At 37.9% G+C, this 11572-nt stretch overlaps 1 protein-coding gene across 1 annotated transcript in view; it reads left to right on the top strand.

Moving 5' to 3' along the window:
- The window catches only part of YES1 (YES proto-oncogene 1, Src family tyrosine kinase), a 102767-nt gene that overhangs the window by 64320 nt on the left and 26875 nt on the right, over positions 1–11572 (top strand). The window contains exons 3-7 of the mRNA XM_037728234.1: positions 2850–2949; positions 6402–6500; positions 9031–9134; positions 9225–9374; positions 11480–11565. Coding sequence (XP_037584162.1) covers positions 2850–2949; positions 6402–6500; positions 9031–9134; positions 9225–9374; positions 11480–11565 — 539 coding nt within the window. The remainder of the gene's footprint in view (positions 1–2849; positions 2950–6401; positions 6501–9030; positions 9135–9224; positions 9375–11479; positions 11566–11572) is intronic.

The following is an 11572-nucleotide window of genomic DNA, read 5'->3' as shown; positions in this document are numbered from 1 at the left end:
CCCAGCTAATTTTTGTATTTTGTACTTGAGACGGGGTTTCACCATATTGGCCAGGCTGGTCTTGAACTCTTGACTAAGGTGATTTGCCAGCCTTGGCCTCCCAAAGTGCTGGGATTATATGCTTAAGCCACCACCCTTGGCCTTAAGCAGAGATTAGATTAGTGAGAATGACCTATCTATGTGCAATTCTGGGAAACAGTTTTCTAGAGAGTGGGAATAACAAATGCAAAATTTAGGAGATACAGGGAGACTAGGAAGTTTTGAGTTTTAGTGTGGAGACAGTGTAAACAGAGGGGATAATTGTATTATATGGGATTGAAGAGTTAGGAGATCACAATTACTCAAGACCTCATAGACTCTGGTAGGGAGTTTAGGTTTTATTCAAAGCTAGGAAGAAACTACTGAAGAGATGAAGTAAAGGATTTGCATGATTGAATTTTCTTTTGAGAAAGACTGACGGCTGTGTGGAGAATGGATGGTAGAGAAGCAGTACAGAAGCAGATGAGGAGACTAGCACTCTCAAGTAGTTCCCCCAGCCCCAGTGAGAGATGACAAGGACTTGGGTTAGGGCAGCAGCAGTGGAAATGGAAAGTAAATGATAAGTGTTTTAGAAGTAAAACCGATAGCACTAGTAATGGACTTGGTTTGAATACCTGATTAGATAGTAGGGCCATTTACTTAGATAGGAAAGACTTGGGTAAATAAATATAGGTTAGAGGAGAAAAATCAAGAGCTTTGTTTTGTAATAAATTTTAAATGCTTATTAGACATTCAAGTAAAGATATAGGCCAGGTGCAGATCACTTGAGGTCAGGAGTTTGAGACCAGTCTGGCCAACATGGTGAAACCCATCTCTACAAAAATTAGCCAGGCGTGGAGGTGCACGCCTGTAATCCCAGCTACTCAGGAGGCTGAGGCAGGAGAATCACTTGAACCCAGGAGGTAGAGGTTACAGTGAACCAAGATCGTGCCACTGCACTCCAGCTTGGGCAACAGAGAGAGAGAGACTCTGTCTCAAAAAAAAAAAAATTGATCTGACAAGTCAGTGGGATTATATAGAGTATATGCATACTCAAGAATATCTTGGCCAAAGGATACAAAATTTAGATAGGAGGAGTAAGTTCAAGAGATCTATTGTAGAACACAGTTAATAACAATGTATTGTATTCTTGAAAATAGCTAACAAATTTTTAATTGTACTCATCACAAAAATGATATGTGATGGAATGCGTATGTTAATTAGCTTGACTTAGCCACTCCACGGTGTGTACATATTTCAAAGCATCATGTTGTATACAATAAATATATATAATTTTTAAAAGAATGTTAATATATTAATGGAGTTTTTAACCAGAATACCTGCCTTGAATAATGTTAACATTGAATGTCATGCATGTTGTATACATCTGTTCTATTATTTATTTAGTTTGCAAATAAGTGTTCAGTATGCAAATCTTTTTAAGCATCTGCACATAATGCTAAATATGAGTTTATTTTTTGAATTTATACTTTATAATTCATATCAGCCATACCATTTATTTTACGTTATTTTATTTTATATATTTTTTGAGACACAGTCTCACTGTGTTGTCCAGGCTGGAGTGCAGTAGCGCAGTCTCAGCTCACAGCAACCTCCACCTCTGGGTTTCAAGTGATTCTCTTGCCTCAGCCTCTTGAGTAGCTGGGATTACAGGTGTGTGCCACCATGCCCAGCTAATTATTGTATTTTTAGTAGAGATGGTTTTCACCATGTTTGCCAGGCTGGTCTCTAACTCCTGGCCTCAAGTGATTCACCCGCCTTGGCCTCCCAGAGTTCTGAGATTACAGGTGTAAGCTACTGTCACTGTCTGAAACCATTTAACTTTTAAGACAAAACGTGACTTTATTTTTGAGTTAAATATGTAATAATTTTACGAAAACCTTAGTTATTACTGTTAATGATTAGATGCAGTTGTTCATTCATTGTTTATACGAATTGAAGAACAGCTTCCCACTAGTTTATATTGCTCTTCGGTGCTTTTTCTATCAAAGAATTGATTTGAAATTTGACTACATTTCCAAGCCAGAGATGTTGCTAACCATGAGGCAAAATTAAATTTGTTAGCTGGGCACTGTGACTCACGTCTCCCAGCACTTTGGGAGGCCAAGGTGGGTGAATCACTTGTGGCCAGGAGTTGAAGGCTAGCCTGGCTAACCCAGTGAAACCCTGTGTCTACTAAAAACAGAAAAAATTAACTAGATGTGGCAGCACATGGCTGTAATCCCAGATACTTGGGAGGCTGAGGCAGGAGAATCGCTCGCTTGAACCCAGGAGGCAGGTTACAGTGAGATCACACCACTGCACTCCAGCCTGGGGGACAGAGTGAGACTTTGTTTCAAAATGAAACAAAATTTTAAAACTTGTTTTTCCAAGTCTGCAGAGTTTTTATAATTTGTAGAATACAGCAGTTTCAGGCCGGGCGTGGTGACTCACACCTGTAATCCCAGCACTTTGGGAGACCAAGGCAGGTGGATCACAACGTCAGGAGTTTGAAACCAGCCTGACCAACATGGTGAAACCCCGTCTCTTAAAAAAAGAAAAAAAAAAAAATACAGCAGTTTCATGGAAGGTCTTCAGAGAATTTAAGACTAGTTATTGCTACCAGTTAGTGAGTTACTGTTCCAGAACATAAAATATGGTCATGTTTCTCTGCTTTAAAATTCTTCAGTAGCTCTAACTTCTAAAAATAGTTTCTGAAGACTATGGAAAAAACTATCCCTAACTTTTTTTTTTTTTCTGGCAATAGTTCATTCTTTCTGTTTTGTTAACTTAGCTGCATTATTTACCTTGATCTTTTTTCCCTCTGATAGGTGGTGTTACTATATTTGTGGCCTTATATGATTATGAAGCTAGAACTACAGAAGACCTTTCATTTAAGAAGGGTGAAAGATTTCAAATAATTAACAATACGTAAGTGTTGTGACAATTTTGTGAGAGAAATACTGAGAGAAAGCTGTTCTTTGCACTGAAACCCCTGAGCTAGTTGATCCAGAGATGAGAGGCAGGGCATGGGCTTCCCACTGGGTTTAACGATGCATTGGCTGCTTTAGATGTATTTTGTAACACTGCTGCTGTAGCCCAAAGTTACTACTTCTACAATTTGCGCTGCTATGGTTCTGCCATAAACAGTAGAGATTTAAGAATGAAGAGTTATTGAGGCAGGTATATGTGAGTATATAGTTTTTTAAAAAACTTTATGAAGAGAATTTGACGCTCCTATTTTTCTAAGTACCAGATGGCTTAAAGATCTTATCTCATTCTTTTCCTTTTTTTTTTTTTTTTTTTTTTTTTTTTTTTTTTTTTTTTTTTTTTTTTTTTTTTTTTTTTTTTTTTTTTTTTTTTTTTTTTTTTTGGTTCAATTCAGTTCTTATCTCATTCGGGTAAGGAACCCATGTACTTTCCAGTTGATGAAATTAAGTTATTTCTTTTTCCTTAGGTGACTGTTAGAGTTTTTTGTCTAGAAGTATACTGTAGAAAATTTGATGCTTGATGTCTAGAGGTACACTGTAGAAAATTTGATGCTTGTTGTAGAAAATAGAAATTAGCAAGCATAATAACCACTTTGTAACTTCTCAAAATATAAATTTATGGTCTCTTTGTTTCCAGTCATGTTTTCTTCCATCCTTGTTCCCATCTGCTACCAGTTATTGTTCCAGAACATAAAATGTGATCATATCCTTCTACTTTAAAATCATTCAGTACCTACCACTTGCCATCAATGTAAAAGGAAAGCAATGATAAGAGGCATCATTCACTGAGAATTTGCTGTGTGCCTTTCCCCCCTTTTAACTCTACTACCAGTCATACTGAATTACTTGCAGTTTTCTGAGTATCCTGGAGTTTCTCATACTCTCATGCTTTCACACATACGTTTCTTTTTTTCTGGAATGTTATTTCTCATCTTTCCATTTCTTTCCTTTATTTAGCTAATCCTACTCACCCTTCAAAATATAGTTTATATGTCTCTTATCAAGGATGCCTTTCCTTACATTCTTCCCCTCATGCCTGGCCCAGTCCCTATCCCCTGCTGGATTAAGTATCTCCCTTAGGTGTTTACGTAGGACCCTGTGCAAACTTCAGTCATAGATCTCATCACATTTTGAATTATAGTTTATCACTTGCTTGTCATTTTTTTAGACCAGTGGTTCTCAGCCTGGGGCAGAATCACCCAGGGGACATTTGGCAATATCCAGAGACATTTTTGGTTGTCACAGTTGGGGTGCTGCCACTGTCTTCTAGTGGGTAGAGTTCAGGGATGTTGGTAAACATCTTAAAATACACACAACAGCCTTCCACAACAAAGAATGATCAAGCCTAAGGAGTCAATAGAGCTGAAGTTGCAAAACCCAGCTCTGGACTATGAATTCCTTGAAGTCAAGGGCAGTCTTTTTACTTTTGTTTCCAGCACATTCTGTTCTAAATTCTGTCACTTAGTAGGTATTCAGTAAATGTTAGAATGAATCGATGAATGCTTAGCAGGATCAAATACAAGGTTTTCAGTTTGTATATCTGAAAGTGCTTAGTAGATAGGAGGAACCACAAACCAAGTGTATGATTTTCTAAATATTTGAATTACTGAGGGATTTTTCATTCATTTTCTAGAGAGCACATTTACCTCAGGCATTTATAACATTTTAATTTAGACATTATATTTTTAATCTCTGGTGAAGCAAAACATGTATTTAATCTTTACTAACAAATCCCATATCTATCTTCCTATGTAAAGACTGATAATATTTGGTCTTTTCATATTAATTTTGAAAAGTGAGGGCTTATATATTATAAACCACATGTAGTTATCATGTTCTGAATTATAATTTAATTTTAGTCTTACTGGAATATTTCTAGATAACATTTTTATAAATATGCGTCACTCTAGAAATTCAGTTTTTTGTTTCTTGGTTTTTTTGAAATAGAGTTTTGCTCTTGTCACCCAGGCTGGAGTGCAGTGGCGTGATCTTGGCTGACTGTAAACTCCGCCTCCTGGGTTCAAGTTATTCTCCTACTTCAGTCTCCTGAGTAACTGGGATTACAGGCATGTGCCACCACGCTCAGCTAATTTTTGTATTTTTAGTAGAAACAGGGTTTCACCATGTTGGCCAGGCTGGTCATGGACTCCTGACCTCAGGTGATCCACCCACCTCGGCCTCTCAAAGTGCTGAGATTACAGGCATGAGCCACCACACCGGGACAGAAATTCAGTTTTTTGTTTCTTTGTTTTGTTTTGTTTTGTTTTTAGAAGGAGTCTCACTCTGTCGCCCAAGCTGGAGTGCAGTGGTGTGATCTTGGCTCACTGCAACTTCTACCTCTCAGGTTCAAGTGATTGTTTGGCCTCATCCGCCTGAGTAGCTGGGACTATAGGCGTGCACCACCATGTTTGGCTACTTTTAGTATTTTTAGTAGAGACTGGGTTTCACCTTGTTGACCAGGCTGGTCTTAGACTCCTGACCTAAGGTGATCTGCCCACCTCAGCCTTCCAAAATGCAGGAACGACAGGCACAAGCCACCGTGCCTGGCCCAGAAATTCAGTGTTTAACTTTGTTGCTCATTGTTGTTTGGCTACAGGAATGTTAGAGCATTTCAATTTTTCTCCTAAAATGAGTAAAAAACAATATTCCAATTTTGTGTACCGTAAAAAGAAAAGCATTTGGCAATAAAGAATGAACTACTGATACGTGCATATACCTAGATGAACCTTTTTAAAAAATGTCAAGTAAAAGAAGTCAGTTATAGAAGACCACATAAATGTACATATTTCCATTTATATGAAGTGTATGCAGTGGGCATATCCATAGAGACAGCATGTTAGTGATTGACAGTGGTTGGAGGGAGTTGGGGGTGGGGAATGACTGCTAATGGGTACAGGGTTTCTTTTTGGAGTGATGAAAATGTTCTAAAATTGACTGTAGTAATGGTTGTACAACTCTGTGAATATATTAAAAACTAGTGAATTGTACATCTTAGGTGGGGGAATTTTATGGCCTGCAAATTACATCTTAAAGTATAAAAAATAATAAAGAAAACAATCAAAACTGAGTAATTTGAAAGATTTATCTCCCAAATTGTTTTATTCACTATAGTCTGTCTAAGGTTGAAAGAATTATGTTAAAGAGATCTTGTAACTAAAAGTTTGTAGGGTTTTTGGGTTTTATTTGGAGCAGAAGTATGCAATTATGCTTCCTTTAATTCACGTAACCTATTTTTTAGTATAATTCTTTGAGTTTAATCCTTTATCCAATAAACGCATAAATAAAAAATGAAAGTAATACCGTTTGTTTACTTCAGATACAAGATAGCACTGCAGTATATTGTACTTTGGGCAATAGTGTACCTTGCTGTGATTGCTGTTTTGTGTGTTGCAGGGAAGGAGACTGGTGGGAAGCAAGATCAATCGCTACAGGAAAGAATGGTTATATCCCAAGCAATTATGTAGCGCCTGCAGATTCCATTCAGGCAGAAGAGTATGGCACTACTTCATATTTTATTAATTATTTTGATTTTAAAAATATTTTAATGCACATTCTACTTAGCCACAACTTTACACACACAGAATTACATACCAGGCTTAATACAGCTAATGTATCATATTAATAGATGTTACTTAAAAATTAATAACTAAAGTCATAGTATTCACTTAGAGTAGAATCACAAAAGAATCTGCATCAATCATATTTCTTTATGCAGAGTCTCTCTCCTTTATGTTTTCACTTAAGAAATATATACCTTGGAATTTAGATGGCAGATAAAGCAAAAAAAAAAGAAATATGTACCTATAAACCTTTTGCATATTTTTCAGACTGTCTCACTTCAAAAATTTTCAGATTAACCCCATTCCCTGCCTTGACTTATTTGTTAACTTACAGTTTATGTACGGGGGTGTGTTGGTAGGGATGGGTATATTGGTGTCTATATGCATACCATACATATGACACAAAGACTTAACATTTTTTTTTTTTTTTTTGAAACAGGGTCTTGGCTCTATCACCCAGGCTGGAGTGCAGTGGTGCGATGTCAACTCACTGCAACCTCTGCCTCCCGGGCTCAAGCAGTTTTCCTGCCTCAGCCTCCCAAATAGCTGGGACTACAGGCATGTGCCACCATGCCCAGTTAATTTTTACATCTTTTTTGTTTGTTTGTTTGTTTGAGACAGAGTCTCATTTTGTTGCCCAGGCTGGAGTTCAGTGGCGTGTGGTCTCGGCCCTTTGCAACCTCCACCCCCAGGCATTCAAGCGATTCTCCTGCCTCAGCCTCTCGAGTAGCTGGGATTACAGGTGCCTGCCACCATGCCCAGCTAATTTTTGTATTTTTAGGAGAGGCAGGGTTTCACCATCTTGGCCAGGCTGGTCTTGAACTCCTGACCTCGTGATCCGCCCGCCTCGGCCTCCCAAAGTGCTGGGATTACAGGTTGAGCCACCTCGCCCAGCCTTAGTTTTTATATCTTTAGTAGAGACGGGGTTTTGCCTGTTGCCAAGGGTGGTCTTGAACTCCTGACCTCAGGTGATCCACCCGCCTCAGCCTCCCAGAGTGCTGAGATTACAGGCATGAGACACTGCACCCGGTACAAAGACTTACATTCCTATTTCAGAGATTTAATACCATTTTATGATTGCGAAAGTAATATACCCATGGAAAAATAATTACCTTCGGTTAGTTTTGTACGACTGTTAACTTCTTGAGTTAGGCGCTTGCATTGTAGATATGTAGGAAAGTATACTTCTCTTTTAGGAAGTGCACACTGAAGTATTTGAGGTAATAATTCAGCATGTTTGCAACTTAGAATTCATTCAGAAAAAAAAAGCATATATATACATGCACACACACACATATATATTTATAGAGAGAGAGAGAGAGAGAGAGAGAGAATGACAAAGCGAAATGTTAACCATTGGGGAACCTAGTTGTAGGGTTTATGTAGGGTGCATGGGAGTTTTGTGTCCTGTTTTTCAACTTTTAAAAAGTCAAAATTCTCCCTCAGTGATGTACTACTTATAGGTCAAACCAGTTTATCTGGGATTCATAAACACTAGTTTATTTTCATATTACAACACATAACACAGGACCTTGCAATGATAGGTGCTCTATCAACGTTTGTTTGCTTTTATTAATGATATGTAATGTGTCTCAGTAACTCTTTGTTCTTCTTTGGTGCTTCTTGCTTTCTGTTTCGTTCTTTTGTCTTTCTTCTCCAGTATTCTGTGAGGTCTTGCACAGCACACAGCAGACAGTGTTTGTTTTTTAAGATGGAGTTTTGCTGTGTTGCCAGGCTGGAGTGCAGTGGCGCAGTCTTGGCTCACTGCAACCTCTGACTCCCTGGTTCAAGCAATTTTCCTGCCTCAACCTCCCGAGCAGCTGGAATTGCAGGCTTGTGCCACCATGCCCAGCTAATTTTTGTATTTTTAGTAAAGATGGGACTTCACCATTTTGGCCAGGATGGTCTCCATTTCCTGACCTCAGGAGATCCACCCACATCGGCTTCCCTAAGTGCTGGGATTACATGTGTGAGCCACCACGCCCGGTGACACTGTCTTTTTTTTTTTCCCCCACAAAACTTATAAATTAAACCCACACACATTTCGAGTTACTAATAATTTGGGTATGATATGCTTATATCTTACTGAATACAGATGAATACGCTGTTACCAGGGAACCACTTCTGTTCTTCCTATCGTAGTCTTAATATTTCCATTTGTCTCTGGCAAAAAGGATCTGTTATTTTGCTGTCTTTCCTTCTCCATTTACTGTTCCTGTGACAGGTGGAGTTTTAAGAGACACATTGAGTAGTTAATAGATGGAAATACTATAAGAGTATACGCTATCAGTAATATTTATGATATTACTATTTAATAAAACTCTTCCATTTTGCTATATTTTGAGCTGTGTTCTCTAGCTATTCTTTGTCATCCAAACCTATCCCACTCCATTCTTACTGACACTTGTGTATAATTTTTCTGAACCTCATACTTTTCAATTCAAAACACAATTTTTTTCCAGATGGTATTTTGGCAAAATGGGGAGAAAAGATGCTGAAAGATTACTCCTGAATCCTGGAAATCAACGAGGTATTTTCTTAGTAAGAGAGAGTGAAACTACTAAAGGTATGAATATTGTTATACTAGTGTAAGTATAAAATTTCTTGGGACAGTATTTTGAGAAAGAGATAATGAAAATATTTATTTTCCACCCAGGTGCTTATTCCCTCTCTATTCGTGATTGGGATGAGGTAAGGGGTGACAATGTGAAGCACTACAAAATTAGGAAACTTGACAATGGTGGCTACTATATCACAACCAGAGCACAATTTGATACTCTGCAGAAATTGGTAAAACACTACACAGGTATGTGAATATTTCAAAGGTAAAAATTATTTTCTCACATTCTAATTTATGAGAACAAAATCCATATCCTCATTTCTCTTAAGATTTAACACACTTATTTACACATAATACATCCCCAATAAATGTCTGGTGTATTCTAGTTTTAAAAGGAGGAATAGGTAATAGTACTTGCATTGTGCTCCTCAGATAATATGCTAAAATTAGACTGTCATCATTTGAGTCCTCATATCTTGCTGGCATAGTATTTACATTGACGTTCATTTCGCCACATATACATTGTGAAAATAAACATAAAAGCAAATATTTATGGATACTTAGTAAGTAAAACTAAGCATTTAACAGAAAAAACTATATCAGAAGGATGACCTTTCTCTGCATGGGCTGGATCCTATAAGGCTTCCTAAAGTATAAATCCAATGAAATTTGGTCTGATGATGTATTTTTCTTATCCTAGAAAATTAACCAATAGCAATTATAGACATCTTTGTCTTTCAAGGACCTCTGAAGGTATTTAATATTAGAATCTTCTGTCTCAAAATTTTTCATTACCAACTTGGCATATGAATGCACCTGTAAGTCTTCACATGATTAATATTAGGAGAGGGTATGTTTCCATGGTAATTTCTTGAATGACAGCTAGCTGCCAACTGAGTCTATCAAGTCAACCAGCAGTCTTGACATTGATCAAGCATGTTACCAAGCAGTGGCATCACTTGTAATTGCCTTTGTTAGAATGTGAATTTATGTGGTTATTTAGTGAGAATAGCAGGGAGTATGTTTCATTTACAATAAGAAAGATTGCATGAGCAGAATTCACAAGTCAAGTAGTTATGAATGTAGGGTTCCCTGACTTTGTGTCTCCCTTATTTAAAAAATCGGTCCCCTGCTAGGCATGGTGGCTTGTGCCCTTAATCCAAGCTACTGATGGAGGAGGGTCACTTGAGGCCAGGAGTTCAAGAACAGCCTGGGAAACATAGCGAGACTGCATCTCTTTAAAAAAATAAAAAAATTAAAAATAAGCCAGGCACGATGGCTCACACCTGTAATCCCACCACTTTGGGAAGCCAAAGCAGGTACATCAGTTGAGGTCAGGAGTTAAAGACCACCCTGGGCAAGATGACAAAACCCTGTCTTTACTAAGAATACAAAAAATTTAGCCAGGCGTGATGGTATATGCCTGTAGTCCCAGCTACTCCAGAGGCTAAGACAGAAGAATCGCTTGAACCTGGGAGGTGAAGGTTGCAATGAGCTGAGATGACACCACTGCACTCCTGCCTGGGTGACAGAGCGAGACTCCATCTCAAAAAAAACAGTCTCCTAAACTTTTTTCTCGATTTTTGGTATGCCTCTTACAAATTAGTGGCTATTAGAGGTAACATTTAATGATAGCATTCTCTTTGAGAATTAATAAAGCCCGTGTACAAAGGCAGAACTTTGGAAGCAGACAAACCTGGATTTGAATCCCATCTCTACCACTTACTAACTTCAGGACCTTGGGGGAAAAGTTGCCTAGGTTTTCAAAGCTATATTTATATGAGATATTTGTAAAGTGCTAATTTAGCACAATACTAGAGCATACTAAGCATTTAGTAAATAATAATTAAGGCTGGGTGTGATTGCTCACACCCGTAATCCCAGCACTTTGGAAGGCTGAGACAGTATTTGAGGTCAGGAGTTCGAGACCAGCGTAATGTGGAGAAACCCCATTGTATCTCTAAAAATACAAAATTAGCTGGGTGTGGCTCATGCATGTAATTCCAGCTACTCTGGAGGCTGAAGCAGGAGAATCACTTGAACCCAGGAGGCAGAGGTTGCAGTGAGCAGAGATCATGCCATTGCACTCCAGCCTGGGCAACAAGAGCAAAACTCTGTCTCAAAATAATAATAATAACTTAAAAATATATTTCACAAAATGTTTCACTTGTGTATACTTCATGTTTTGCCTCTTACGGAGAACTCCCTTTTTGTTTTGTGTTTTTAGAGTAAAACTTGAAAGGACTTCTGTTTTTATTTTTCTACAGTTTAAACTTATTAAAACATTGATACACTATATGCACCTTAATTTTTGTAATTGATTTTACAATGTAGTTTATTCATTGATCTAGAACATGCTGATGGTTTATGCCACAAGTTAACCACTGTATGTCCAACTGTGAAACCTCAGACTCAAGGTCTAGCAAAAGATGCTTGGGAAATCC

The sequence above is a fragment of the Cebus imitator genome, unplaced genomic scaffold (assembly GCF_001604975.1).
Source record: "Cebus imitator isolate Cc_AM_T3 unplaced genomic scaffold, Cebus_imitator-1.0 Scaffold12, whole genome shotgun sequence".
Taxonomy (NCBI): domain Eukaryota; kingdom Metazoa; phylum Chordata; class Mammalia; order Primates; family Cebidae; genus Cebus; species Cebus imitator.
The sequence above is the reverse complement of the archived record's forward strand: the minus strand, read 5'-3'. Positions and strand labels throughout refer to the sequence as shown.